Here is a 24,359-nt window from a genome sequence, read left to right as displayed (position 1 = left end):
TTTGAGAACTGTTAGTAGATGTCGTCGAATTAATTGCGTACGTAGGTCTTGCGGCTAAGCATGATTGAGGCTCTTGGCCTTCACCTTGGACCCCTCTAGAACTGTTGGAGGCTAAGGCAGGCGGGGCAGGTACGGTAACTTAGGCTACCTGACTTCCCAGCCCAGGTAGGTGTGGCGCGCTTAGGAAGCTGACAATTGCAGTGGCTGTGAGGGGTCCTCTGGGATCGGGGTATCGGGATGGAGCATCAATGACAGGCATCTAGGTATGCTCACCCTGTCAGGCAGGCTCGATAAAGCCGGGGATCAATTGTGCTGTAGTGTTGCGGAGCATGACGGATAGACACTTCAGATTTTATGTTAAGAAAGTTCAGTTCACTCCCAATTGTGATCAGAGTTGGATACTGCTTAGGTAAGGTGTCGCTGACCCACGGACAGAGCCAAATATAAATTTGAAAGCTCTACGTAGTGGTATTGAGCACCATTCTAGCCATGGATTCTGCAACTCGTCATGTTAGAGCGACTAGATACTTTACCTCGTCGCCAATACTGTGTGATCATATCAAGAATGCTAAGGGTGGATGAATGTGTGATGCGTGAAGTACCTACGCAGTAGGTAGGTAGACAGGCTGGCTGCACTACGCAAAAGGTGGGCGGGTTCGTAGATAGGTACCGGTAGGGAGGCGGGGACCCTGCAAGAAAAACGGCTGCCTTTTTTGTCCCGCCATGACCCTCGATCACCCATTAGCGCCATTCGAGTCATGCATAAAGGCGTGCGGCTTTCAAATCCTGAGCCTGAGCCTGAGCCACAGGCAATTGGAAGCCCTCGACTCTCTGCATGCTGCATGATGGAGAGAGCCGGCTGATGGGCAGCGCACCGTCTTGTGCTTCAGAGTCTTGTCGTGTTGAATTGGCGCGCAGGCACAAGCTTCGCCGATCCTGGGGAACGAGGTTGGAGGTTGGAGGGAGCCCTGGCCGGGGACATTTGTTCAGCGTTGCAGGGCAAAGCACAGCCGTACCGCAGTAAGCTTCATGAGAGCGCAAACTCTCTCCGTCCTTTCCGCACCAGCAGCAGAGCATTAACATCCGACAGGCCTCAGCGCAGTATCAACGGAGGGAAAAAGGCAGCAGAGACGCTTCGGTGGGAATTGACAAGTGCTTTTACGAGTCTTGTCATTGGTCAGCAATCCCTGGCCTGGCTGATGACCGTTGCGTGCATGCTCGTTCTCACAGCCATCAAGGTTCTCAAAAAGTCCCCGATACTGCTGCACACCTGAGAGAAAGGGACTGGGCATACACGCACGCACGCACAAACGAGGACTACCTACCTACCTACCCACTCCAGCCTCTCATCCTTCCTCGATCGACCGACCGGCAGAGGCTCTCACATTGTTTCTGGAACCCCTCTTCCATCCATCACGGAATTCTCCTTAATGCTTGCCCTGCCCCTCCCCGAAACACGGACCTCTTCTCCTCCATTGACTCCAGAGTCGTCCAGTCCTGGGGACATGCTATCCAATTTTGCCTTGCTCTCACGCTCTTCCCACAATGTTCAGTCGATTTGGCGAGATGGACGATCTATATTTGCCTTTGGGCCATCCCGCCTCATCGACCGGGCCCCGGTACTCTGATGCCGGGAGCCAGGGCTTGGACACATCCTTCTCTTTCATGGATCCTCAGATGGTTTCCGAAGATCCAGCTGCAATGGACGGCTTCCGGACGGCCCACGATGACCTCTGTCTCGATAGGCCCGACTGTCTGACACTTGGGGTCTACAACACTCCAGATGTCTTCCACAGAAACCCCCCATCTCACATGGCATTCCGTGCTCGACACAGCCTGCCCATTGCACCTGCTGGCCACAACATTCCTCAGACCATGTACCAACCCGACATGTTCGGCAACGTCTCATACGCCGACATCCAGCAGATGCAGACCCCGAACTCACTCCAGAATGCTGCTGGAGCGTTCGCCAATCCCTTCGAAACGTTCTCTCAAGTTGAATCCCATGGCGTGAGTCGAGTCGACGATGATTGCCTCTCCATAGCGGCAAGCTCGCGCTGCAGCCAGTGCAGCCTTGCGGAACCCTGTACTGGCACCTCATGTGCAAATGATGCATGTGCCGACGAGCCAGATGCATGCACCGACCAACATTGTGTCCGCACTGCTGTAACTCCTGAAGTCGCTACAGCCGCCCTCGCTCTGCATACCATGTTCGGCGACGGACATGATCAACCCCAATCTGAATTTCCTGCCCAGTCAACAGGTGAGTGGAATTTCTCCAGTCCATCATATATTCGGCACTGACTTGGTAATTCTAGGCTTAGATGCCCTGGATTTCTCACTACATGGCGCGGGCCAAGATTTTTTCACCGACGATGATGCGTGGCTAAACTCCCTGGGACTGGCAGAAGAGCATATAAGAGAAGCCCACAGCGACCCGAACCTCTCCGCTTGCATGAGACCGTGTCCGGTCGTGGACAATCCCATCTGGTTTCAACAATGCCACTTCCGCCAACTTACACCAGAATGTCTGTCTCACGAGGAGATACCACACGAAGGGTCAACAAATCATTTCATACACGACGGTCATCATTATGAGCCTCATGAGTGCGGTGTCAAGAATGCAAACCCTCAAGCGTTCATCAAACACATCACCCAAGAGCATCTACCATTCATGGTGGGCCACCCCTTGCACATCTGCTCAGGGGAACACAGCTCCCAGATGCTCTCGCCAGCACTGCATTCATCGAGTGAATCCGTCAATACATTTGACGCTTCTCTCCTGTCTACACCCGTAACACCACACGCCATGTCGACACCACCCACCCCGTTTTCAAGCAAAGATTCCGCAGCTGCACGTGGAACGTTTTCAGATCTACCGGATACTGCTTTCTCCAGGCCACAATCCTCCGCAAGTCTGCATAGCCAGGTCACAATGACTCAAGGGGATGAGAACAAGTGCTTCTGGTGTGATGATACAGACTCAGATGAGATTTGTGGCGTGACGTTCCGCACTTCAAATGAGCTGCATGAGCACGTAATAAAGTGCCATGTAAAGAACTTAAGTAAAGGCCCAGCTGGGTTTATATGCGGCTGGCAACAATGCCGTCGCGAAGAGCAGGGGAAACAAGGCTTCCCTCAACGAAGCAAAATCGAGCGTCATATGCAGACACATACCGGCTGTAAGCTTTAAGTCGCCTTATCATCATATTGAAGAGTTACTAACACGGTCCTATAGGCAAGCCGCATGTCTGCTCAGTCTGCAACCAGGTCTTCTCTGCGAAACAGGCCTTGGAACAGCACAAACTTATACATGGTAATGAGCGTCCGCTGAACTGTGACTATCCTGGCTGTGGCAAAACGTTTAGACAGCAAAGTGCTTTGAGTAAGTCCTTTCTCCTGTCTGATACCAGCTTTCACCTCCCTAACAAACCGGCTTGCAGCAATGCACAAGCGTACACACACAGGCGAGAAGCCACTGAAATGCGAACACTGTGGTCGTGCTTTCAGCGAGTCGTCCAACCTCTCCAAGCACCGCAGAATCCACGAGGTCAAAGGACGATTTGCCTGTGCGTATCCCGGCTGCAATAAAGACTTCCACCGCCAGGACCAGCTACGGCGTCACATGAAAGTGCATCCTCTGGCGACCGAGTGGAAGCTTGAGGAGGATGTCGACACCAAGGATCAAGTGCTCGTCTCGGAGGCAGATATCTCGGCAAAAGTAAAAGCAAGGCTCGACTCTATCGTTCCTGCGAAAGACGACATGCAGCCAATTAGAAAGATGATCACTGGAGTGAAGAAGCGCTCTCGGTAGACTTGCAGTTGTCTACATGTGTGTACTTGAATTTCACAGGTGCAGGATGGATTTTTAAGATCACTGTGACGACTTGAAAGTTGATCACGATCTATATGGTGAAGGACGGTGTCTCTTATACCGGCGTTCTGGCTAATGGCTGATACCATTTGGGGTTTGAGGCTTCAATGTAAGGGAATGGGCCAAAACAATTGGGAATGGGTTCAGGGTTATAGAAAGCGCCCTCTTTGTAGTCCGCCCGTACGGCTATCAAACGATGCTATCGACAAAAGATCATAAACTGTGAAGACTTTTGAAAGAAGAGAAAATGTTCTCTAAGCCTGCTTCTTCTTGATGATAAAGGGTTACATTTCATTTCGTTTGGTTCGTGTAAGTGACCTTGCAAACGACTACACTACAACAAATAAATTGATCTCTATTTTGAGGTCAAGTCAACGTAACCACAAACTTACTGATGTTTGCGTAATATGGCAAAGTAGCCAGTCTCTGTTTTACGGTTCACTCCAACCGAATGTCTGCCTTATGGTTCACTGCAATTTTAGCGTCATCAAGGGCTTCAATACGGAGGCAAGAAAGGATGAACACCGTATGCAGCGGGCCCTCGATTGTTGATGCCGCAGATACGACACACAGACTTGAGGGATACCTGTCCCTTCACAATCCGCCTTTTCGACATTGTGTAAAATATAGCAGTTGCAAGTGTGGAACTAGGAGAAGGACACTGGAGGGGTGCAATACGCTGGGTCACAAGAATAACGGAACGAAACGTGTAGTTGTCGTTTGTCAACGCAAGCTTTCTTTGGTAGCTATTTAGCTGACTGCATTGAGGATCATGAATTGCCCTTGAGAGAACACCCTAAACCCTTGCAAAACAGATTCCTGATGCCATGCAAAGATAGAAATCTTTTTGAGAAACCACGCCGCCGTAGCCGTAAATTAACAGATCCCCCAAACAACGAAATCACCCACTCTAAGCGGAGGCCTGTTAGGAGACATGTCAGCACGATGCTCAGCGATGCAGAGTTCCCCTCGGGTGACGGGTTTCAACTGGTAGCACCAGCCCATACACCCCCAGAATCAGCGTACCTTGACGGCGAATTTTCGTTGAGGGAAGTGCGTCTGGCGCTTCTTCGTCTTCTCCAGTACTCTCGAGGCATCCTCCGGTGACAGGCGGCGACGGATGGCACGGGTCTGCTTAGATCTGAGGTCGAGCGGGAGGTACTTCTTGTTCTTGTAGAAGAGGCGGAGCTGGTGGCGTTGCTTCGCGTTGATGATGGTCAGGACGCGAGCGATCGACTTTCGGAGATCATGGCTGCAAAAAGAGATTCCCCATTAGCCCAATGTTCATTCTTCCTTTCGTATAGTCTCCCTTCTCCCCTTCCCTCGTCTCGGTGGTGGACCAAATTGCTCACATCTTGTTCAGCTTCGTGCCCGACGAGGCAATCTTCTGGATCCGCAGCTGGCCGAGCTCGGTCTTCAGCTCACCAAGCTGCTTCAGCAGATCCTCCTTGTTCTTGTTCCATAGGGCGCCAGCCTTGACCTTTGTGGTAGACTGTGACATTGTCAGCGGATATGCAACCACGAAAGCGTGTTGCGCGGGGCGGCGAAGAGGCTCGAGGACGGTGTCGATGGGGGAAAATCGACAGCACTTAGATATGACGTTCAAATGCCTCGTGGGATTGAGATGGTACGCACCATGATTGCTGATTGTGTCGAGTCGGACGGCTGATGAGGTCCTTCGTTGACGGCGGCGATGGTAGGCTGGCAGGGAAAAGTGAGGGAAGGAGCCACCAGAAAAGTTTGGAATAGGCTTGCTTGCCCTAATTTGCTCACGTGCTAGCAAGAAAGGACGACTCTCTAAAGTTTTCGAGGACATAGAAAGCTTTAGTCTGGATTTGGTTAGTGCACATAGATACGTACCTCTCCTCACGGTCCCCTCGACGATAAGCTGATAACGGAAAGAGGCGGCAAAAAGGTGGACGAGACAACGTTAGGATAGCTTCTCGAAAGCTCTAGCAATATCGAGTCACGCTACGCACTGTCCCGGCTCACGAGCTCACTCTCGACCATATAGTTGCGGCTTGGGATTGAGATGCCCTCTGCCTCCGTTTCTGATTACTGTTTGATGGCTTTATGGGCTTAATTATCTGACAACTTGGTTATGATGTTGGCAAGAAAACAGCTTCTTTCGTCCACTCGGCGCATCGCCGCTCCGACGACGAATGCTGCCCTTCGCTCAATAACAACCCTGAGACCACTGTCCAGGATACCGACCATAGCGACAGCTGCCACACAATCCGCCCGTATTCTACCCATAATCGCAGTCCGAAGCTATGCCAATGGCAGACCGCATCCACCAGGAGGAACGCACCGAATGAACATGGGGGGCGAGGAGGAGAAGCCTGCTCTCGAACAGTTCGGCATCGACCTAACGGCAAGGGCAAAGGAGGGCAAGCTTGATCCGGTTATCGGCAGAGACGCAGAGATTCAGCGGACTATACAAGTTCTCTCCCGGCGCACCAAGAACAACCCGGTGTTGATCGGACACGCGGGAACGGGCAAGACGGCCATCCTCGAGGGTTTGGCTCTAAGAATCGTCCGGGGTGACGTGCCGGAGAGTATCAAAAACAAGAGAGTAATATCCTTGGACTTGGGATCGCTCATTGCCGGCGCCAAGTTCCGAGGCGACTTCGAAGAACGCTTAAAGAAGGTATTGACTGAGGTGGAACAAGCCGAAGGACAAGTAATCCTTTTTATCGACGAACTACACACTTTGCTCGGGCTCGGGAAAGCAGAAGGCTCGATAGATGCCTCCAATCTTTTGAAGCCGGCCTTGTCCAGAGGAGAATTGCAGTGCTGCGGAGCTACAACATTAAACGAATATCGTCTCATTGAGAAGGATGTCGCCCTAGCGCGACGTTTCCAACCAATCTTGGTCAACGAGCCTACAGTTGAGGATACGATTTCGATTCTCCGTGGTATCAAAGACAAATACGAAGTCCATCACGGTGTCCGGATCACCGACGGCGCCTTGGTGGCGGCTGCAACATACTCAAATCGATACATCACCGACAGGTTTCTACCTGACAAAGCCATTGATCTAATGGATGAAGCGGCCAGTTCCTTAAGATTGCAGCAAGAAAGCAAACCAGAAGACATAATGCGACTCGACCAGAAGATTATGACTATTCAGATAGAGCTGGAGAGTTTAAGGAAGGAAACCGACGTTGCCAGCAAGGAGCGGCGCGAGAAACTCGAAGCCGATCTCAAAAAGTACCAGGACGAAGTCAAAGTCCTTTCTGAGCGCTGGGAGAAGGAACGTGCCGAGATCGATGCCATCAAGAACACACAGGCAGAACTTGATAAGGCACGGATTGAATTAGACCAAGCTCAGAGAGAGGGCAACTTCGGTCGAGCATCTGAGTTAAGATTCGGTGTAATTCCGACGCTGGAACAGAAGCTCCCGAAGGAGGAGGACAAGGCCAAGGCGGATGGTTCACTTATTCATGACTCCGTCACCGCCGATGACATTGCTACGGTTGTGTCCAGGATTACTGGTATCCCGGTCTCGAAGTTAACGTCTGGGCATATTGAGAAACTCGTGCATATGGAGGACACACTGCGGCAGGCAGTCAGGGGTCAAGATGAAGCTCTGAAGGCCGTTGCTAATGCTGTTCGTATGCAACGAGCTGGTCTGAGCGGTGAAAACCGCCCGTTGGCTTCATTTTTCTTCCTCGGACCAACTGGTGTTGGTAAGACTGAACTTTGCAAGAAACTAGCCGGCTTCCTCTTCTCCACGGAGAGTGCAGTCGTTCGTTTTGATATGAGCGAGTTTCAAGAGAAACACACGATTTCCCGTCTCATCGGAGCTCCGTCAGGCTATGTCGGTTACGAGGATGCTGGCCAGCTTACCGAAGCCGTTCGACGGAAGCCGTACGCTGTTCTCCTCTTTGATGAGTTTGAAAAAGCTCACCGAGATATTTCCGCCTTACTACTGCAAGTGCTTGATGAGGGGTACTTGACAGACGCTCAAGGTCACAAGGTTGATTTCAAGAACACCATTATTGTTCTGACATCTAACCTTGGAGCCGATATTCTCGTCGGTGCGGACCCGATTCATCCCTATAATGAGACCCCGGAGGGCGATATTGGTCCCGACGTTAAGAAAGCTGTCATGGATGTCGTCGGCTCAAACTACCCACCTGAGTTCCTCAACCGCATCGACTCTTTCATCATCTTCAAGAGACTTTCCCTCGAGGCGCTGCGAGACATCGTTGACATTCGCTTGAAGGAATTGCAGGAAAGATTGACTGACCGCCGCATAACACTGGACGTGCCGGATAAGGTGCGGGAGTGGCTCGCCGAGCGCGGCTACGATCCCAAATACGGTGCTCGGCCTCTGAATCGCCTCATCACAAACGAGATTGGCAACGGGCTGGCTGACAAGATCATCCGGGGAGAGATCAAGATGGGCGAGACGGCTGTCGTGTCCATCAAGGAGGACGGCTCTGGCCTCGATGTGGTGACGAAGGGCAGCTCATGAATTAATGCTTAATGGTTATGTATACTAATGTACTATCTAGATTGACATTGGATGTAAATGTGTAGATCTCACCTCATGATACCAGGAGTAAAGGTGGTTCAAAAATCTCGGAAACCCATCTTGCAATTTATATAGTTTAGAGGGAAAAAAAAGAGTCTCGATTCGCCTGTCTTCTAAATGTGTGTATGATAAGATCTGATTTTTTTTTTTAAACGGAGCAATTAGAGAATGCGAAGTCATGCTGAACCTTGTAGATGCTCAGGGTCGGCTTCGTGAAATATGAGAGTTGGGTCCACGATTTCACATGTCAGACTCACCGACGTCTCGGCTAAGCAAATATGGGCCAAACGAGACAAAGACAACCTCAATCACTAGACTGAAGAACTCATGAGGATAGAGGATACCCTGAATACAAGTCTTAGATATCCATTTCTTCATGGGCATGTGGACACTACGAGGCATCGGAAGGGAGCCAAACTGTTTCTCCCGGAACAGTAACGGCGAGGGATAGAAAGTTTGGAGCAAGTCAAACATGGGATGACGAGCAGACGTAATTACAGGGAGCAAGATCAGGGCAAAGGACAAGGGCTGGAGTTGCAGATGTTATCGAGATAATAAGAGGTTGGCAGCAATTTTTCGGTAGACCAGATTTCGTCCCCCCGCGTGCATATCTAAGGCCCAGGAGGAAAAACGGACAAGAGAAAACAAGGGGGCTTTCCTTCCCATCTTTCCTTGAACCCCGCGAGAGACGTGACGTCGGGGGAAACACAATCATCAATCCCCCCTTGTGACAAATTGTACAACAAGATTTCCGACCAGTTGCGCCCCGTTCTTTCCGCAAAACAACACGACAACTTTCTTTGACCAACGAGTGCAAATGGAAATATTTGCCCCTTATTAGCGGCTTACTACTGAGCAGGGACCACCACCAATGAGATGCAGTTTATGTATGAATGGACTGATTCGATTGTCTGAGGGATAACTTTGCGATTTACAATCGAGCCATGAGACGACCGAGGGAAGACCGTGAGGATTGAGCTGTTTACTGATGACCCGCCTTTCGGAGGGTGGTGGCAAGCCACTCGAGACCCTCATACAGACCATCACCGGAGGTAGCGCAAGTAGATTGAATGTACTGGGAGAAGGTTAGTTCAAAGGTGTCCCAGGGAAGAATATCGATCGTGGGGTTAAACATACCCAGGCACGCTGGCGCAGGCTGTGGAGGCCAAGCTTGTCTGTGATCTCAGCAGCGTTCATGGCATTCTAGAATACGAGTCAGTTTCGTGTCGTGGCATGTTGATATGTGTGGATATGTAAGGGGGTTACTGACGGGCAGATCCTGCTTGTTGGCGAAGACCAGGAGGATAGCATCCCGCAGCTCATCCTCGTTCAGCATGCGCTGAAGCTCTTCCCGAGCCTCGACAATACGGTCGCGATCGTTGGAGTCGACGACGAAGATGATACCCTGGGTGTTCTGGAAGTAATGTCTCCACAGGGGGCGGATCTTGTCCTGGCCACCGACATCCCACACGGTGAACTGGATGTTCTTGTACTCGACAGTCTCGACGTTGAATCCTTGAGATGGGTTAGTGGAACGGCAGAAACGACAATGGCGCCTGGCCAGAGACGGAGACAGGGAATCTATACCGATGGTGGGGATGGTCGTGACGATTTCACCGAGCTTGAGCTTGTAGAGGATAGTGGTCTTTCCGGCGGCATCGAGACCAACCATCAGAATTCTCATCTCCTTCTTGCCCCAGAGCCGGTCGAACAGCTTAGAGAATGCGAGACCCATCTTGGCGACTTTGAGCAGAGAGATGCGAGGGGATTGCGGGAGGTTGATGGATAGGACCCGGGATCTGTGCCGCGAAAGGACGTAAGCAGATGGCCTCGAAAAACTATTGGGGATTTTTCTATCAATCTCAACGTTTCGCGCCAGCGTAATTGCCTCCAAGATCAAGTCGAGGACAACTTATAGCCGACGGCAGTGGAGAGGACAGATAAGTGAATGGATGGCGCGCTGGGATGATTGAGTGGTGATGACCCAGCCATCGCCAGGCTGCCGGAATAACGAGCCAGCCAGTCACTAGCAGGCAGGAGAGAGGGTGCTCGCGAATGAATGAATGGGGACCAGCAGCCGGACCCCAAGGCACGCGCCGAAATGCTCGTAATCGACAGCAGCTGCAGCAGCGGCCCTAGATCTGGAAATTGTCGCTGGAGGGGGAAGAGAGGAAGCATTTCTCACCTTTTTGGGGGGTCGCTGGTGGATGGGAGAAATGGATTCTCGTGATCGTTGGATGTGATGTCGGTGTGAAGGGAGGTATCGGGCTGGGGTGCAGTTCCGCTGAGGTGATTAACTTAAGAAAAGGAAAAGTGTTCAGGAGCCTCCCAGTGACCCAGTCTCTCTGTCTCTCGCTGGCTGAGAGTGGGTCCTGTTCGCCTCCCTGCTAATGCTGCTAACATGTAATGCCTGCTGCTGCGCACACAGTACTCCAGCACCACCAGCACCACCACCACTAACTAGCCAACCAGCCCGCCCACTGTGGCCTTTACTATGGTCCATAGGTACCTGAGGTTCGGTGGGCGGGCAGTGCACACACCGCGTCAAAGGGGCCGTTACATTTACCACCTACGGTACTGAGTGGACCGTGCTACCAGGGGAGGGGGGGCCTTATCTTGCCGCTAATCTCACAGGAACAATTGTCGGCCCGCTCCTCCCTTTTTTGAACAAGCCTCCCATAGGAGGAAGCCCAAGAGGTAGGCTCACGCGTGTGCTAGAAGCTTTAGGCGTTAGAGTTGGCCAACTTGTCATTCCAGCCCCCTGGCAGCTCATCCCTCCTAAAATCTTAAGGAACGAGCCTCATCCACCACGAAACACTCGCTCTCCCAACTGCAACCCGACACCATGCAGTTCTTGTCGCCATCAAAGCTGCTGCTAGCAGCTGGCCTCCTCAATGCCGCTCTAGCACACAACATCCAGCTTCCTGCCCATGGCCGAGAATGCTTCCACGAGCAGCTGCACAAGGACGACAAGATGACCGTCACCTTCCAAGTCGGCGACAGAGAATTCGGTAGTGCTGGAAACTTGGACATCGACTTCTGGGTATGTAGCTTGAAGGATCTGATGGGTTTCGAGGATCAATTGCTGACTGCTCCAACTATAGATCACCAATCCCCAGGGCCAGTACGAGGTCTTTGAAAAGTCTACTTCTAACGGCGACCACTCCTTTGACGCGAGACACGACGGCAAGTACGTCTACTGCTTCGGCAACGAGCATTGGGGTGCGTCCAGCAAGGAGGTTTCGTTCAATGTCCACGGTATCGTCTACGTTTCCGAATCCGACGCGCCGCAGGATCCTCTAGAGGCAGAAGGTACAGCGTTGAATTCTACTCTCTATCCGGCCATTGGACCAGGCCTGCTAACTTTTTACTCCAGTGAGAAAACTGTCTGATCTCCTTGCGCAAGTCAAGGACGAGCAGTCCTACATTGTCGTCCGAGAGCGCACCCACCGAAACACCGCCGAGAGCACCAACAGCCGAGTCAAGTGGTGGAACCTGTTCATCCTCGGCGTCGTCGTCGGCGAGTCCATCTTCCAGGTCTGGTGGCTGCGCCGGTTCTTCGAGGTGAAGAGGGTGGTGTAAAAGAACAAGCAATCAATTCATCCTGATTTTAATACCCACACTTGTTTGAGGACCTCTGTTTTGGCGTATAATGATGGCATGTGACGGTAGGCAGATAAAAATGTGCGCAGAGTCTTACCCTTGGGATGGGGATAGAGACGGTGCACTTGTAATTATATAAATAAGACACGACGGCTCATGAAAGCTTGATTTTGAAATCTTGTGTCTATTGCAAAATTCATGTGACTCGAGCCAATCTGTCCAGCTTCGCATATAATGATTCAAGAAGCTCCTTTTGAACAAGGTCCGATTTAGAAGAAGACGTCCCAGAATTTCAAAAAGACCAATCAGTTTGTACGGATTCGAATCATTCGTATTCATATACGTAGCTGAAATACAGTAAGGGATGCCCGTCCACATATGTCCAAAGCCGCTTGTTCATATGTCCCAAGCCTATCCAATCCAATTCTAGATCCAACTCGTCCGTCAAACGCCTAAACCCCAAACAATTTCTTGATACCAAGTAGTAGCAGCTCATCAAGCAAGATCCGACATTAATTTACGTCCGTTCCAGAGGCCATTTACATCGAAGGGTCCGACTCCTGAATATCATCAGACTCCGCAGGATCGTGCTCCACCGGCAGCACGACGTCCTTGACAGGGTGTAGCAGCATCGGGGGCAAGCACATGCGACCCTCGCCGCCGCGCATCTGGGGCACCGAGGTGTCGTTCTTGGTCGCGTCCGCAGTGACTTCGAACTGTTCTCCGCCGTCGTTGTTCACCTTGAGGCCCAGCCAGCGCTTATACAGATTAGGCGCGAAACCAGAGTTGTAGAACCAGGTGAGGCCGCGGAAGTTGTGCTCACGCTGCCCAAAGACGGACGTGCGCGAGCCGCCCGAGGCGCCGTTCTTGCCGCCGTTGAAGACCCGGGCCATGTACTGCGTGGGCCACTCGCGGTCCACGTACAGCGGGTGAGGCACATAGACTGCCTTGTATCCGTGCTGGAGGGCGGCGGTGGCCGCCCACATCTCCGGGAAGGCGTGGTGCTTCTTAAAGGCGGTCTCGCGGTGCATAGTCATGAGCAGCTTTCGAGACATACGAGATGCGGTGATAATCTGTGCACGGCGGGGAGGCTTGCCAATGCCCTCAGACTCATTATATCCAGTGATATCATCGGCGAGTAGCCACGTGGTACCCTCGGGATCAAACATGGGGTTCAACGTGATGAGATCGGCCTCCTCGCCAACGCCCCATGTATATTTATCATGCTCGTAAGTCGTAGGCGGCTCCGGGTCGTTCTCAGTCTCAAACCAGTCACCTTCATCAACAGGCCGCTTTGGTCCCCAAATGGCCTGCTCACCCTTGGTCATATCCTGAGGAGACTTAGTGCCTCTCAAACCGCTCCACATGGTGTCTGGGCCCGGCGTGCCCATCTCGGTCTGCACTCGAGCCATTTGCTTGAAGTCTTCCCAGCTGCCATGCTCCGAAGGCATATAGAAACGCGCGTTACGCTCCCATAGTCCCTTGCGTGGCTGCTCTAGTGCCCACTTCTCCATCTTCTCAAAGAGGTCATAGTAGTGGCCGGTGTACCGGATGTCCATCTCCCATTGCCAGAAGAAGTCATACTCGGGGTGGTTGTATGCGAAATATTGCATGGCCATCTGCAGGCCTCGATACGATCCGTGCACTGGCAGGTCTGGGCCTCGGGTGTACAAGTCGTGGAGACCCTGGTAGAGAGAAAGCATCTGGGTGACTGTCCATAAGGTCACGAGGCCGCGGAACTCTTGGGGGATGGCCTCCTCGATTCTCTTTCGGTATTCCGCCTCGTCTGCCCAGATTGGATGCTTTGCATCGTTCTTGACCTGAACAAGGAGGTGAACATCATAGCGAGAACCTGAGGCAAGAGCAGCCTCAGTGATGAGGGCCCTGAGATTCATAAGATCTTCTTCCCGGAAGAAATACTCGTCCCAGCAGCGGACCACAATTGCCGTCCGGGGCAGATCTCCCTGCTGCTTGACAGGTTCATGCGTGGATTTCATCATGGGTTGGACATCCTCGTCAGTTTCAGCCTCTACCGCCTCGGCCACTTCTGGTAGAGGATCTTGTCTCTTGGCGAGAGTAGCATTCTCAGTCTTTTCCTGGATATAGAAGCCCCGCGGAGCGCTGGGCTTTGATGCTGACGGCTTGAAACGATCCTCGTTAGCCTGATAACACCGACGCTGGATTTGAGCCCAGTCGACCTTTCGATAGTCCACACGGTGAGCTTCCTTCCAGACTACTTCGACGCCTTCCATTTCTCCATGCTCGCCAGCTCCAAGTCCACCGTTGTGGATGGAGTATCCGTAGCCATATGGTCCGTATCTACCATATCTGTCGAAACAAATGTCTTCCGGAAGAGAAAGCAGGTCATAAGATCCCATAACATTTTGAGGGAAACCATCTGGGCGGCCGTCAAAGTAGCGAATCAGGGGGACCCGGACGGTCTCTTTCTCGTCTAGGAAGCACTCCCGCGCTTTGCCCTGGGCATCAGCGAAGATCGATCCCGGATACTCCGTAGCAAATGCCTTAGTAGGAGGAAGGGTAGAATTGTTAGATTTGTGGTCAGTGGGAAGCGGAGATGCCGTCCTTGACTCATTCTCATCAGTTGCATTGAATGGTTGTTCATCTTCCAGTCGAGGATACTGAGGCACATTGTCCTCGAAAGGCACTAATGTCCGAACACCACCGTAATACCTCGTCAGGAAATCAAATGACTCCCACGGAGCAGGTGGATCTTTGGCTTTCGGGGCGTCACCGTTCCTTATCTTCCTGTTTTCGACAATACTGGCGCGGACAAGGAAGACTATGATGACGAAGATGGTTGTGATCAACGCAATGCAGAGACAGCGAATGATCCGGTTTGGAAGGCGGTAGAGATAAGTTCGGCGTGGCCTTTGTGGTACGGCATATGCCCGCTTGGGAAGCATTCCAGCGCTGGAAGACAGCGAAGAGGACGTCCTCCTAGAGTCCCCGCTGGGAGAGGACGCATCTGAGTAGTCGGATTCATCGTCGCTGTCGGACTCGTCAGACGAGTCGCTGTCATGTGAAGCTTGGTCCCTCGATATTTTCTCGTAGAGTGGCAGTTTCGCCTGTCGCTGGCTGCGCGAGCGAAGGATGTTGAAGGAGAAGATCCCCATTGTTTTAGACTGGCCGGCAAACAATTATTAGTGATGCATGTTCCAGATCACCAAACTCAACGGTTTTCATTGGAATGCTTACCCAGACAAGTTGGCAGGAACCGACTGTACGTTGGTATGTAGTGGCACAACGGCCCGGATGCTAGCTTGTGCACTGAGTCTAGCCTCTCATCAAACCCTTTCTCAGAAATCAACTGTGGTGATTGTGTCCGGACTGCTTCGCAGATTGTAGAGCTTTGAGATTATTCGTCTTGACATATGCAAATGCAAAGTGAGTAATTACTGGAACGGTTCTGGAGGCTGCCGAACAACATCCAACCCAGCCAGCCAGCCAGGTTGGTCTCCCGGCCATCAATCACGTTGCCCAAGCCGCAAACACTGGGCGGTGTTGCTCCAGCAACGGGGATCCTGGCCCTGGGAGGCGGCGTCTGCAGGGGTGTCAATTAACGAGCTTGTGGGAGCCATGCGCACGCTTATTGGTTAACCATTCCCTAAAAGGCAAATGGTTTAGACAGAACCTGTTTTGTCAAGATCGTTAAAAGGCCATCATCGATCACCTTCAATGACTGACTAACTGTGTCACCGTGCGATGGCGAGACTTCGTACTTTAAAGCAATGAACAATTGAGCCACCGAGCTGCATTTCATTCAACTCTGATCATGACTGTGACGAGCCTTCTAATTGAAGATGCAAACCGATACCATCTATTTTGTGACCGTTCAAATGATTTACGAACCGTTCCATGACAGAAACGGTGTCAAAGCAAACCCATCCATGTGTTTTGCTTCTTCCTGGCTTGCTAGGAGGACAGACCGCGACAGCTGTTGGCGTAGCGAAGTGAATCCCGACAAGCGTCTCCAATTTGCTAATTGTTGGCGGCAGGGGTGACCCGTCTTCCGTGCTTATCCGCACTGCGAAAGGATGCTTGTCGCGTAGTGGACGTTTCTGCATTTGCTTTCGAAGTGATTTCTCTTTGGAAGTCCATTCTGGAATATCAATCTGCTCAGTAAGACAGACCATCAAACCGGCCAAAGCGGCTGCAGTACGGGTGGCATCCATCCCAGGGTCGTGTGGCCGACGGAATTCCTGAACGGAATAGCCATTGGCAAAACCAAACGTGAGTGATGTGTCTCGCAGAGATCGTTTCTGCTTCGTCCGGATGCCACTCATATATGAAGTGATATCTGCAAGATCAACCCACCGATCGAAGAGTGACAGCAATCCGGGAAAAGGCTATCCATTGCTCTTACTTCATTCCCGATAGACCATGCTACCAAGACCAGCGGCTTCTGTTGATTCCACTTGAAGATATTGACAAATGTGCTCTTCCAGCTCATTACGAGCGACAATATCAACCTTGCCATATCGAAAAGGCTCGGCGACTCTTCCTCGATAACGCCCTCAACCCGTAGACTGACTGACCTCATACTGTAATGAAGTACAGTATCATCGAGGGTCACGTTGTGCCAGGGCCAGGTTCCGAAGACTGATGTTTGCGAAGGAATAGCAGATGGCAAGAGAGCCAGTCCAATCGAGGTAACACCATCACCATGTCCTTCTTTGCCCTCGCAGTCTATCGCTACGTAGGGAAAGGATGAAACTTCGGAGCGTAGAATATCAAAATTGGTGATACGTTTGCTCCGCCAAGCCTGCTGCTGAGCATTTTCCCATCCTGTCCAAAGACTATGCTTCGAGTCCATATTAGCGAAGCAGTGATAGCCCTTGGAGTGTTTAGTATGTGTTGAGAAAAGAGGACAAATAACCACATCGAGAATGAAGTCATCGTAGGCAAGTTCAACAAATATTTGCTTAGGAGGGAAGGAGCATCGACGAAAGAGCGGGTGATATAAGACTGTATTCGGAGATAGCTACATTGGTGAGACCCCAGTGTGTCTCTATGGCTCTTGTCTCCTCTTTGAATTTCTACTTGGACTTGCCTTCTTTGGCTAACAATCTTTCATTTGACCCCATTGAGAGATTCAGCAAGCTCCCAGTTCATGGATGACTGACATTCACAATTCTTAGATCTTGAAGAGACCAGGAATTCTTTGCTTAACGTTTCAAAAGATAACATAGCAGCCTACATCAACATTCGACTTTTTCAAAAGGCTCATGGGGTTAATATGATGCTGTAGTACCAATAATAAACTGAAGCATGTAACGAAGCTTAAAGCTACATTCTACCGATGAGTCCTTGCATCCAGATCACTGCCCCACTGAAAGGAATAAAGGAAGTTTTGATTAAACATTGCTGGATGCCCATACAGTCCAGCAATCCCAAATTTGAGGAGCCGCGAGAATGATTTCCAGAAACGCAATTGCTGAAATCAGCATCGATTTTGCTTTTCCTTTAGCGTATTCTCCATATCCTGGGCCTCCTCCCTGCCACGCTTTCCCACACCTTAACCAGGTTTAACTCATAGGCGTCTTATCTTTACACACTTCCCAGCCACCAGAGATGGTAACGTTCGCCCAGCCCTGGAGGGCTTACCCGTACTTTGTACGCCTTATCAGGCGCTGCATCGCCATGCAGTAATAACTCAATGGGAAAGTGGTGGTGTGCTACTACAAGGGCTGCGATCCAACAAAGTTCGAAGGCGACGTCATGCCGCACCTCAACCATCTGACAGCAGCCAAATCAGAGACATTTGCGAGAGCCCAGATTCGGCCCTCACAGCGCCTTGCAGTGCCCCACGGTTCCATCACATCGCAGGCGAGAGGGCTACAGCTGTGCCTCAAGCACGCCCGTGGTTCCTATTTCAACGTCTTTTCTTTGTCGATCTAGGAATTTGGACACAATCCTGGAGGTCAGCTCTTACGACACGGCCAATCCTTCGAGCATGCTCTGACTCTCAGCGGGCTGTCGGCATGCTCTCCAGCCTGTTTCGAGCGAGGCTAAGGCAACGTCGTGGCTGTACAAGGAAGGCGACGGTGATCCAATGTTCTATTCCCGAACGGACGGACGTACTTGTCGCGAGGCATCGAAGCCTGGGAATGTAGATTGCAGATGCGTTACATCATCCTGGCGTATTAATTGCCCTATACGAAGAGCGCGTGTCCGCACTTACAGCGTACCGCCTTGCATCACACAGTAAGCGGCGCTAACCAGGAGCAAAAGCCCCTCAGCAGCAGCAAGTCGCAGGCTTAGGCTCAGCCCAGATGAGGTAAAGGGCTGCCTTTGTACGATCTACATTACCGGTAGCGTAATGCGGGCGACGGATGTCTCTGCTTCTTCACCACGTCCCTAGCTCCTAGGACTTCCAGGAGTACGCAGTAGGAGTAGATGGCTCGGATGGCATTGGTCTATGTTATGTAGCCCGCCTGGCTCCGTCACCGCACGTCCGACTTCGTAGCTTGCTTTGGTGCTGGGCCCAGAACCAATCTGGCGATGCATATGACACCGGGGAAGCTCACCGGGTAGGACAGCTGACCAGTCACCATGCACTCATTGTCCAATACCCATCCGGCCTGCATTCTTGTGGGAACTCTCACGTGGCATTGCTTCACCTTTCCGGACTGTTGTTGAGCAGGAATCCACAGAGACGACCTGCATTCATGATTGTATTTAGTCACTTAGCTGGCCAGCAAGCAGAATTGACCCTTGTGCACTGGAGCACAAAGCACAGCGGGATCCCACTTGCATCCACTCACCCACTTACACAACAAAGAGACAGCCGCCGCTTTGTCTGCAGGTCCAGATCACTCGGCCCAGTCCCCCGTTCTAGGAAAACGGTCTTGGGCACACGATTCCTGCCCAGGTGGCACCTAAGAAAACAGTCAATTGGGGGTCGGCATCGTTTTCTGCTTGCCCGTACGCAGTCTTTGACATATGCTAGGTATGCTATGCAAGCCGTGTCAAACGGTCTCACCGATAGCCCGCCCACATTGAAAGGTTCGAGAACATACTCCCTCCTCACCTACAATAGTCGTCTGCTCTCCCCTCTCTTACTCTACTCTACTTAACCCCCATTCGTGTCGTGTCTAATTTTACCTCTCCTACCAGTCCTCTTCCAAGCCTTGGTCTCTCTATTAGGGGAGTTGACATATCTTGTATCATCTGCTCCTCCCACACTCTCACATCAACTCTTGGTCTCTACAGACGACAGGCATAAATTGGACTAGTATCCGCCTTCGCTAAAATCGTCCCTTGCCCCTGGATCTCTGCTCCTTAACAAGGCATTGCCTGATTCCTCATCACGGGAGCCTCATTCTACAACTATATAGTCATGTCTGTCGTGATAGCTACCGAGACGGAGGCCGTTGCGCCAGCAGCTCCACCGGAGCACTTTGGCGAGAAGATTGGAGAGAAGACAGCTGCTACTGACGGCCTTGCTATCAACATGGTCATCCGGCAGGATCCCTTCTCGATAACTCTAGACGTTTCTGCGCTGCTCGGCCTGTCTATTATGCTCGTCATTGGCATGCACGTTGTACAGCACTACATCATTGAGTGCCTCATAGTTGCAGTGCCTCTCCTGCTCTTGGTTCGGAACGACTACGAGAACTTCCTGCGGCTCGGTCCTGGTGGAACGCCCGCCACTCCTGCAGGATACGCCAGGTTGATGTGGTACCGTCTCTTCACCCTGCGTGACCCTTTCAGCCCCCCGCCCAAGAGCAGCAACATCTCGCCAGCCGCGGGCATCTTGCAGCAGCAAAATCTCCCATACCGGCCCGGCCCTCGACCAACAGTCGCCGGGCTCGCTCCCCAGCGACAGCTAAACCAGGCCGGCTCTCCCCAGGCATTCAATGCCATGAAGCGAGCCCTCGACAGACTGGCCGCCCAGCACCCGCACAAGTTCGGCACGGCAACCTCGTGCCTCGAGAAGCACGGCTTCGCCCTCTTTGCTCGCCACCCCGTCAATGTGTGCGGCAACGGCGAGGTCTGCCACATCCACAACTCTGACAAGTCGATGCACATGAACCTGCACCCCGACGACATCAAGGAGATCCTGCAGAAGGGCTGGGGCCAGCGTCACCCCATGGCCTGGACTGGCTGGGTGCATACCCCCATTCCGAGCACCTTTGTGCTGATTTACGCACCACGAGGTACGAACGCTGCTGTTTTGCAAACTGACACCAAGTTTGAGGAGGCTAACTGCGGCTTTAGATGAGAGTGACTTGCGCATTGTGAGCAAGATCATCGAATCGGCAATCTGGTATACCCTGGAGGAACGTGTTGATTTGGAACCGTACATGAAGCCCTGATTGGCTAAGCCGAATGTGCAAGGCACGAGACTTGCATCGTATCGCCTTCTGGTCAATATGTCCTCTCTAGAAGCGAAGAAGAAAAATACTTGGTTCGGTGTTCAGGATACGGAGGTTGCACGGTAGGAGTTCTGGGAGCGGAGTTGGTGCACAGGAACAGTATGAGCTTTCACAAAGATTGGCGTCAAAAATATGAAATCAACTGTTTGGCCAGCAGATTCAATGTTGTTAACTCGCGACCTAAACCTGCCCTATAAAGTGTTCATTTTTGGCTCCGGAAGCAGTAAGTGGAAGCGTGTATTAGCTCTCCAAGGTGCCTCCCAAGATGTGCTATGCAGACAATACTTTACATACCCAACGAAAAGAAATTGCGCGAGTCTAGTCATCATCCTCATCCTCTTCGTTGTCCTTGTTCTTCGTCTTCTTGAATCGCTCTCGCCCCGTAGCAATGAAAGCCTCCACTGTCTGGCCGCCAAAGCTACGGCCGTCCATCAGCTCCACGCACGCGGCGGCGGCGTCCACCTTCTTGAACTTGATGCTCACGATGCCCTCCTTCTCTTGGTCGTAGAGCACAACGTTCGTGACCTCGCCCAGCTTCTCGCATTCCTCTCGTATGTCCTCCTTGATCTCCAGGAGGGCCGCGGGATCCTCCTCGAGCTCTTCAAGCGTGAACATGTGCCGTAGAATGACCACCTTGCTCCACTTCGAGCTCTTGCTCTCCATCGGCAGGGTTGACGGCTCATCGTCCGACCAGTCTGCCAACTTTGCGTCCAGTTTCTGCGTCTTCCTGATGACCTTCTGCCTATCTTTGTCGCTGGGCCGGTTGCCGCCCTGCTTTCTGCTGCTGTTGTTCTCGGCGGACGCCGCCTCGCGCGCGTCCTCTCCGGGCTGCTTGTCGTACTGCGTCTTCTTGTAGCTTGCGTCGGCGGCCTGGACGCGCATGCGGCCGCTGGAGGAGGCGTCGCCGGACGGGGACCAGCGGAAGGGGGCGTCGTCGAGCAGCATGATGGCCATGTCGACGCTCTGGGGCTTGAAGAAGACGATCAGGCAGTCGCCCTTGAAGCGGCCCGTCTCGGCGTCCGCGTACATCTTGATGCGCGGCCGCCCGCTGTCGATCTCCTCCGCGATCACGCCGCACTTGTGGCTGAACAGCTCCGCGACCTCCTCCGCCGTCGCGTCGAGCGGGAGCCCCGTGACGTAGACGGCCGTGTTCTGCTTCGGCGCCGGCGGCTGCCGCTGGTTCTGCTTCTTCTGGTTCTTGGGGGCGCGGCCATTATTGTCCTGCGCGCACGTGAAAAGAAAGGAGAGTGTCAGTGGGCTCTGTTCTCGTTCCCATATTGGTTCTTTTGCTCTCTCGCGAAAGAAAGAAGTCTTTGCTTCATGTCTCTCTCTCTCTCTCTCTCTCATAATCCCCTGGTTTTCAAATGTGTGGTGGTAGTGGGAGGCTGGGAGGGAGGGATGCGGGATTGAGAAAGCTGCAGATGTGCATGCGTGCGCAGCTTACCTCGTAGCCGTAGCCGTTGTCCGAATGGTCCTGCTTCCTCTTCTTGCCCTGCGCAGAGCTAGAGGATGCATCATCGGGGCCGCCTGCCATGTAGCCCAGCTGCTGTTGCTCGATGAGGGCCTCGTCAGCCTCGTCGGTAATGGGGATCCATCTCTTTAGTGAGGAATCGAATTCGAGCTCGGTGCCATCGTCTTGGACGGCAATGTACTTGTTGTCGAGCTTGGAGAACGAAATACGGTCGTCAGCGTCGAACTGCGCTGGATCAGTTGGAAACGTCCAGATCTCTGCTACGGGTTCCGCCATGACGAGTGTGGGATAAGTGGTTGACCATGTGGGTTGTGAGCGGGTGGTGGTGGTTGTAATCGTTAGGAATTTTTGGAGTGAGGAAAAGCTACAGCCTAGCCCAGGAGCTCTGCCGTGAAAGCTTAAGACAGCGTCGATCAGCCTGCGCGACTCACTTTCCCTGTGCAACCCCAACCATTGTGAGTGAATAATGTCTATACATTCTCATTGATTCCCCAAGTCTATGCTATCTATACACAGGTGTCTCATGCTATCCATTATTTGTCCTGCACTGACTTCTTCACACCTTCTACAAAAGCTTCGACAGCATCACCACCACCAAGAGGCACATTGCCGCCTCTCACCAAGCCTCCATTCTCAACTTTGATCTTCAGAGCTTCAGCAATAGTTGGCAGCCCTCCGTCTCGAAGTGCCATAGTCAGGCTCGTCAGGCTCTGGTGAAACTGTGGGCTCCGTAGTACCTTCTCTAGTAGACTCTTCTTCTGCGCCAAGCTCATCGTCGCAAGCGCAGCCTCGGCCGATTCAGATGTCGGCTCAATGTCAGCAATGTCGTCGCCATTGTCTCCCTGCTGGGCAAGGACAAGAACAACTGGTGGAAGGCAGCTCAGCAGGCCATCGACGTACTCCTCCGATGCGCTGTGAATCATGGGTATTGTCGTAGAGGTTTCGAGGAGGTCCGTTAGAAGGGGGAAGAGCTTGCCCTCCGCTTGCTGTGAGCCACCACCCATACCAGGACCGCCCTTCAGCGACTCTAGAAAGTTGCGCACCATCGCCGCGGCATCTGGAGCGGAGTCACTGGCACTATAATCACATTAGCGATGTCACTGGAGAGAACTGTATGAGAGACGTTGTGGATCATGGCTGCAATATCAATTCAACCCCGTAACACCATGTCTAATAGTACATCAATGGTATCTTGCTCTTATTCTCCATGTTGCAAGTTGCCCTTTTCAGTTGCCTGCGCCAGCATGGATGCTCGTGCCTCGAAGAAGCACAATGTGTGGTGGACATAATGAATCATGCAAGGGGAAAGGTGACCTACGCTCTTGCACCGTCCGCCCCTCCCTCGCGAGCGTCTTCACCCTCTTGTCGAACATCGCCGCCGGTGGCATCGGCACCCGCGCCACCGCTGCCTCCGCCATGATGCTCACTGGGATCGCCGTGGCCCTCCACGTCCTCCATTGTCTCGTCGTCATCGTCTCGGCGGCTGTCGTCGTTTGAGTTTCGGACCGAGGACAGCTCCCGGGTGACATCGACCTCCTCCCCTTGCAGTAGTCTGTCGACAATGTCGCCAATCTTGCGGTCTCGGGGGCTGAGCCAGGCAGCGTCCCCGCTGCGTGCCTGTGGTTTTGACTGGAGCCAGAAGAGGTATCTCTGCGAGGATGAGGCGAACTTGAGGACGAAGATGCGGCCGTTGGTCTTGGCGGACGCGGGATCTGAGCTCTTGGGCTCGACTGGTACGAAGCGGCCATCGGTCGGTACCATCACCAGCTCCAGCTCGGGTTGGTCCATTGGGGCGCTTCGTTTCCGCCAGCAGAAATGAATCAGGTCTGAAATATTTTAGCATTGACAATGTCTTTATGATATGTTAGCTCGTTCGTACCATCTTCGGCATACAGGTAGATGTATCCGGGCTCGGGTTGCGCTTTCACCTTGTACGGCTTGGACGTTTGCTGCGGCTGTCAGTTAGTGGTGAGAGACTGGCTACAGGTTACATGGTGGACTGACATCGACGTCACAGAGACCCGCCTTGAAGGTGATGATGGGCACGATAGACATGATCGTGGAGGTCGTATCGGTTGTGATGCTGGGTTTGTGAAAGGTAAGGTGGAAGGCGCAGAGGTCGGGAGAGGTAAACGATGGCTGTCTCGTAGCTGCGATTACCTATGCTCCAACAGCAGTGGAAGGCGATCTGACGCGGAGCTTAGGTACCTAGCTTGCCTTGGTCGAGGTGGGTCCGTTTGTTTGCCTCTGCTTATACTCCGGACAGCTGTTGGCAGCTGCCAGCTCCCGGACGGCCAGTTTCGAGATTTTGGCACTATTTACATAATCAGAGTGCCCCACCCGGTTAAGCAAGCCTGATTACCTAAACATAGGGCACCCACCCACAAACACGCCTGAAATTTCGACTTTTTACACGCCGCCTTCAATTCGAAGCTTGACGACAACCAATTCCATCACCACCAAACCCCC

General features: G+C 52.5%; 8 protein-coding genes across 8 annotated transcripts; 4 read left to right on the top strand and 4 right to left on the bottom strand.

Moving 5' to 3' along the window:
* Positions 1-1,545: 1,545 nt before the first annotated feature.
* Positions 1,546-2,390, top strand: UCRPA7_2432 (hypothetical protein; the record flags this gene model as incomplete). Its single annotated transcript, XM_007914949.1, has 2 exons — positions 1,546-2,010; positions 2,325-2,390. The coding sequence occupies 2 exons, from the start codon at positions 1,546-1,548 to the stop codon at positions 2,388-2,390; spliced, it is 531 nt and encodes a 176-aa protein (XP_007913140.1).
* A 2,394-nt stretch (positions 2,391-4,784) lies between these two features.
* UCRPA7_2431 (putative 60s ribosomal protein l35 protein) lies at positions 4,785-5,512 on the bottom strand (the record flags this gene model as incomplete). The annotated part of the gene is made up of 4 exons (XM_007914952.1): positions 4,785-4,796; positions 4,901-5,126; positions 5,227-5,366; positions 5,510-5,512. 4 exons carry the CDS (start codon positions 5,510-5,512, stop codon positions 4,785-4,787), a joined length of 381 nt encoding a protein of 126 aa, XP_007913143.1.
* A 676-nt stretch (positions 5,513-6,188) lies between these two features.
* On the top strand, positions 6,189-8,357 carry UCRPA7_2430 (putative heat shock protein 78 protein; the record flags this gene model as incomplete). Its single annotated transcript, XM_007915022.1, has 1 exon — positions 6,189-8,357. One exon carries the CDS (start codon positions 6,189-6,191, stop codon positions 8,355-8,357), a length of 2,169 nt encoding a protein of 722 aa, XP_007913213.1.
* A 1,042-nt stretch (positions 8,358-9,399) lies between these two features.
* On the bottom strand, positions 9,400-10,152 carry UCRPA7_2429 (putative adp-ribosylation factor protein; the record flags this gene model as incomplete). The annotated part of the gene is made up of 4 exons (XM_007914972.1): positions 9,400-9,492; positions 9,555-9,620; positions 9,688-9,932; positions 10,005-10,152. 4 exons carry the CDS (start codon positions 10,150-10,152, stop codon positions 9,400-9,402), a joined length of 552 nt encoding a protein of 183 aa, XP_007913163.1.
* Positions 10,153-11,262: 1,110 nt separating this feature from the next.
* On the top strand, positions 11,263-11,999 carry UCRPA7_2428 (putative endosomal protein p24b protein; the record flags this gene model as incomplete). Its single annotated transcript, XM_007914967.1, has 3 exons — positions 11,263-11,460; positions 11,522-11,729; positions 11,794-11,999. 3 exons carry the CDS (start codon positions 11,263-11,265, stop codon positions 11,997-11,999), a joined length of 612 nt encoding a protein of 203 aa, XP_007913158.1.
* Positions 12,000-12,559: 560 nt separating this feature from the next.
* UCRPA7_2427 (hypothetical protein) lies at positions 12,560-15,154 on the bottom strand (the record flags this gene model as incomplete). The annotated part of the gene is made up of 1 exon (XM_007915023.1): positions 12,560-15,154. One exon carries the CDS (start codon positions 15,152-15,154, stop codon positions 12,560-12,562), a length of 2,595 nt encoding a protein of 864 aa, XP_007913214.1.
* A 4,226-nt stretch (positions 15,155-19,380) lies between these two features.
* Positions 19,381-20,359, top strand: UCRPA7_2426 (hypothetical protein; the record flags this gene model as incomplete). Its single annotated transcript, XM_007914986.1, has 2 exons — positions 19,381-20,200; positions 20,262-20,359. 2 exons carry the CDS (start codon positions 19,381-19,383, stop codon positions 20,357-20,359), a joined length of 918 nt encoding a protein of 305 aa, XP_007913177.1.
* A 378-nt stretch (positions 20,360-20,737) lies between these two features.
* UCRPA7_2425 (putative nuclear mrna splicing factor-associated protein) lies at positions 20,738-23,945 on the bottom strand (the record flags this gene model as incomplete). Its single annotated transcript, XM_007915017.1, has 6 exons — positions 20,738-21,640; positions 21,864-22,120; positions 22,453-22,967; positions 23,209-23,716; positions 23,770-23,839; positions 23,895-23,945. 6 exons carry the CDS (start codon positions 23,943-23,945, stop codon positions 20,738-20,740), a joined length of 2,304 nt encoding a protein of 767 aa, XP_007913208.1.
* Positions 23,946-24,359: the final 414 nt, after the last annotated feature.

Source organism: Phaeoacremonium minimum (assembly GCF_000392275.1).
Source record: "Phaeoacremonium minimum UCRPA7 unplaced genomic scaffold PA7_03_scaffold_160, whole genome shotgun sequence".
NCBI lineage: Eukaryota > Fungi > Ascomycota > Sordariomycetes > Togniniales > Togniniaceae > Phaeoacremonium > Phaeoacremonium minimum.
The sequence above is the reverse complement of the archived record's forward strand: the minus strand, read 5'-3'. Positions and strand labels throughout refer to the sequence as shown.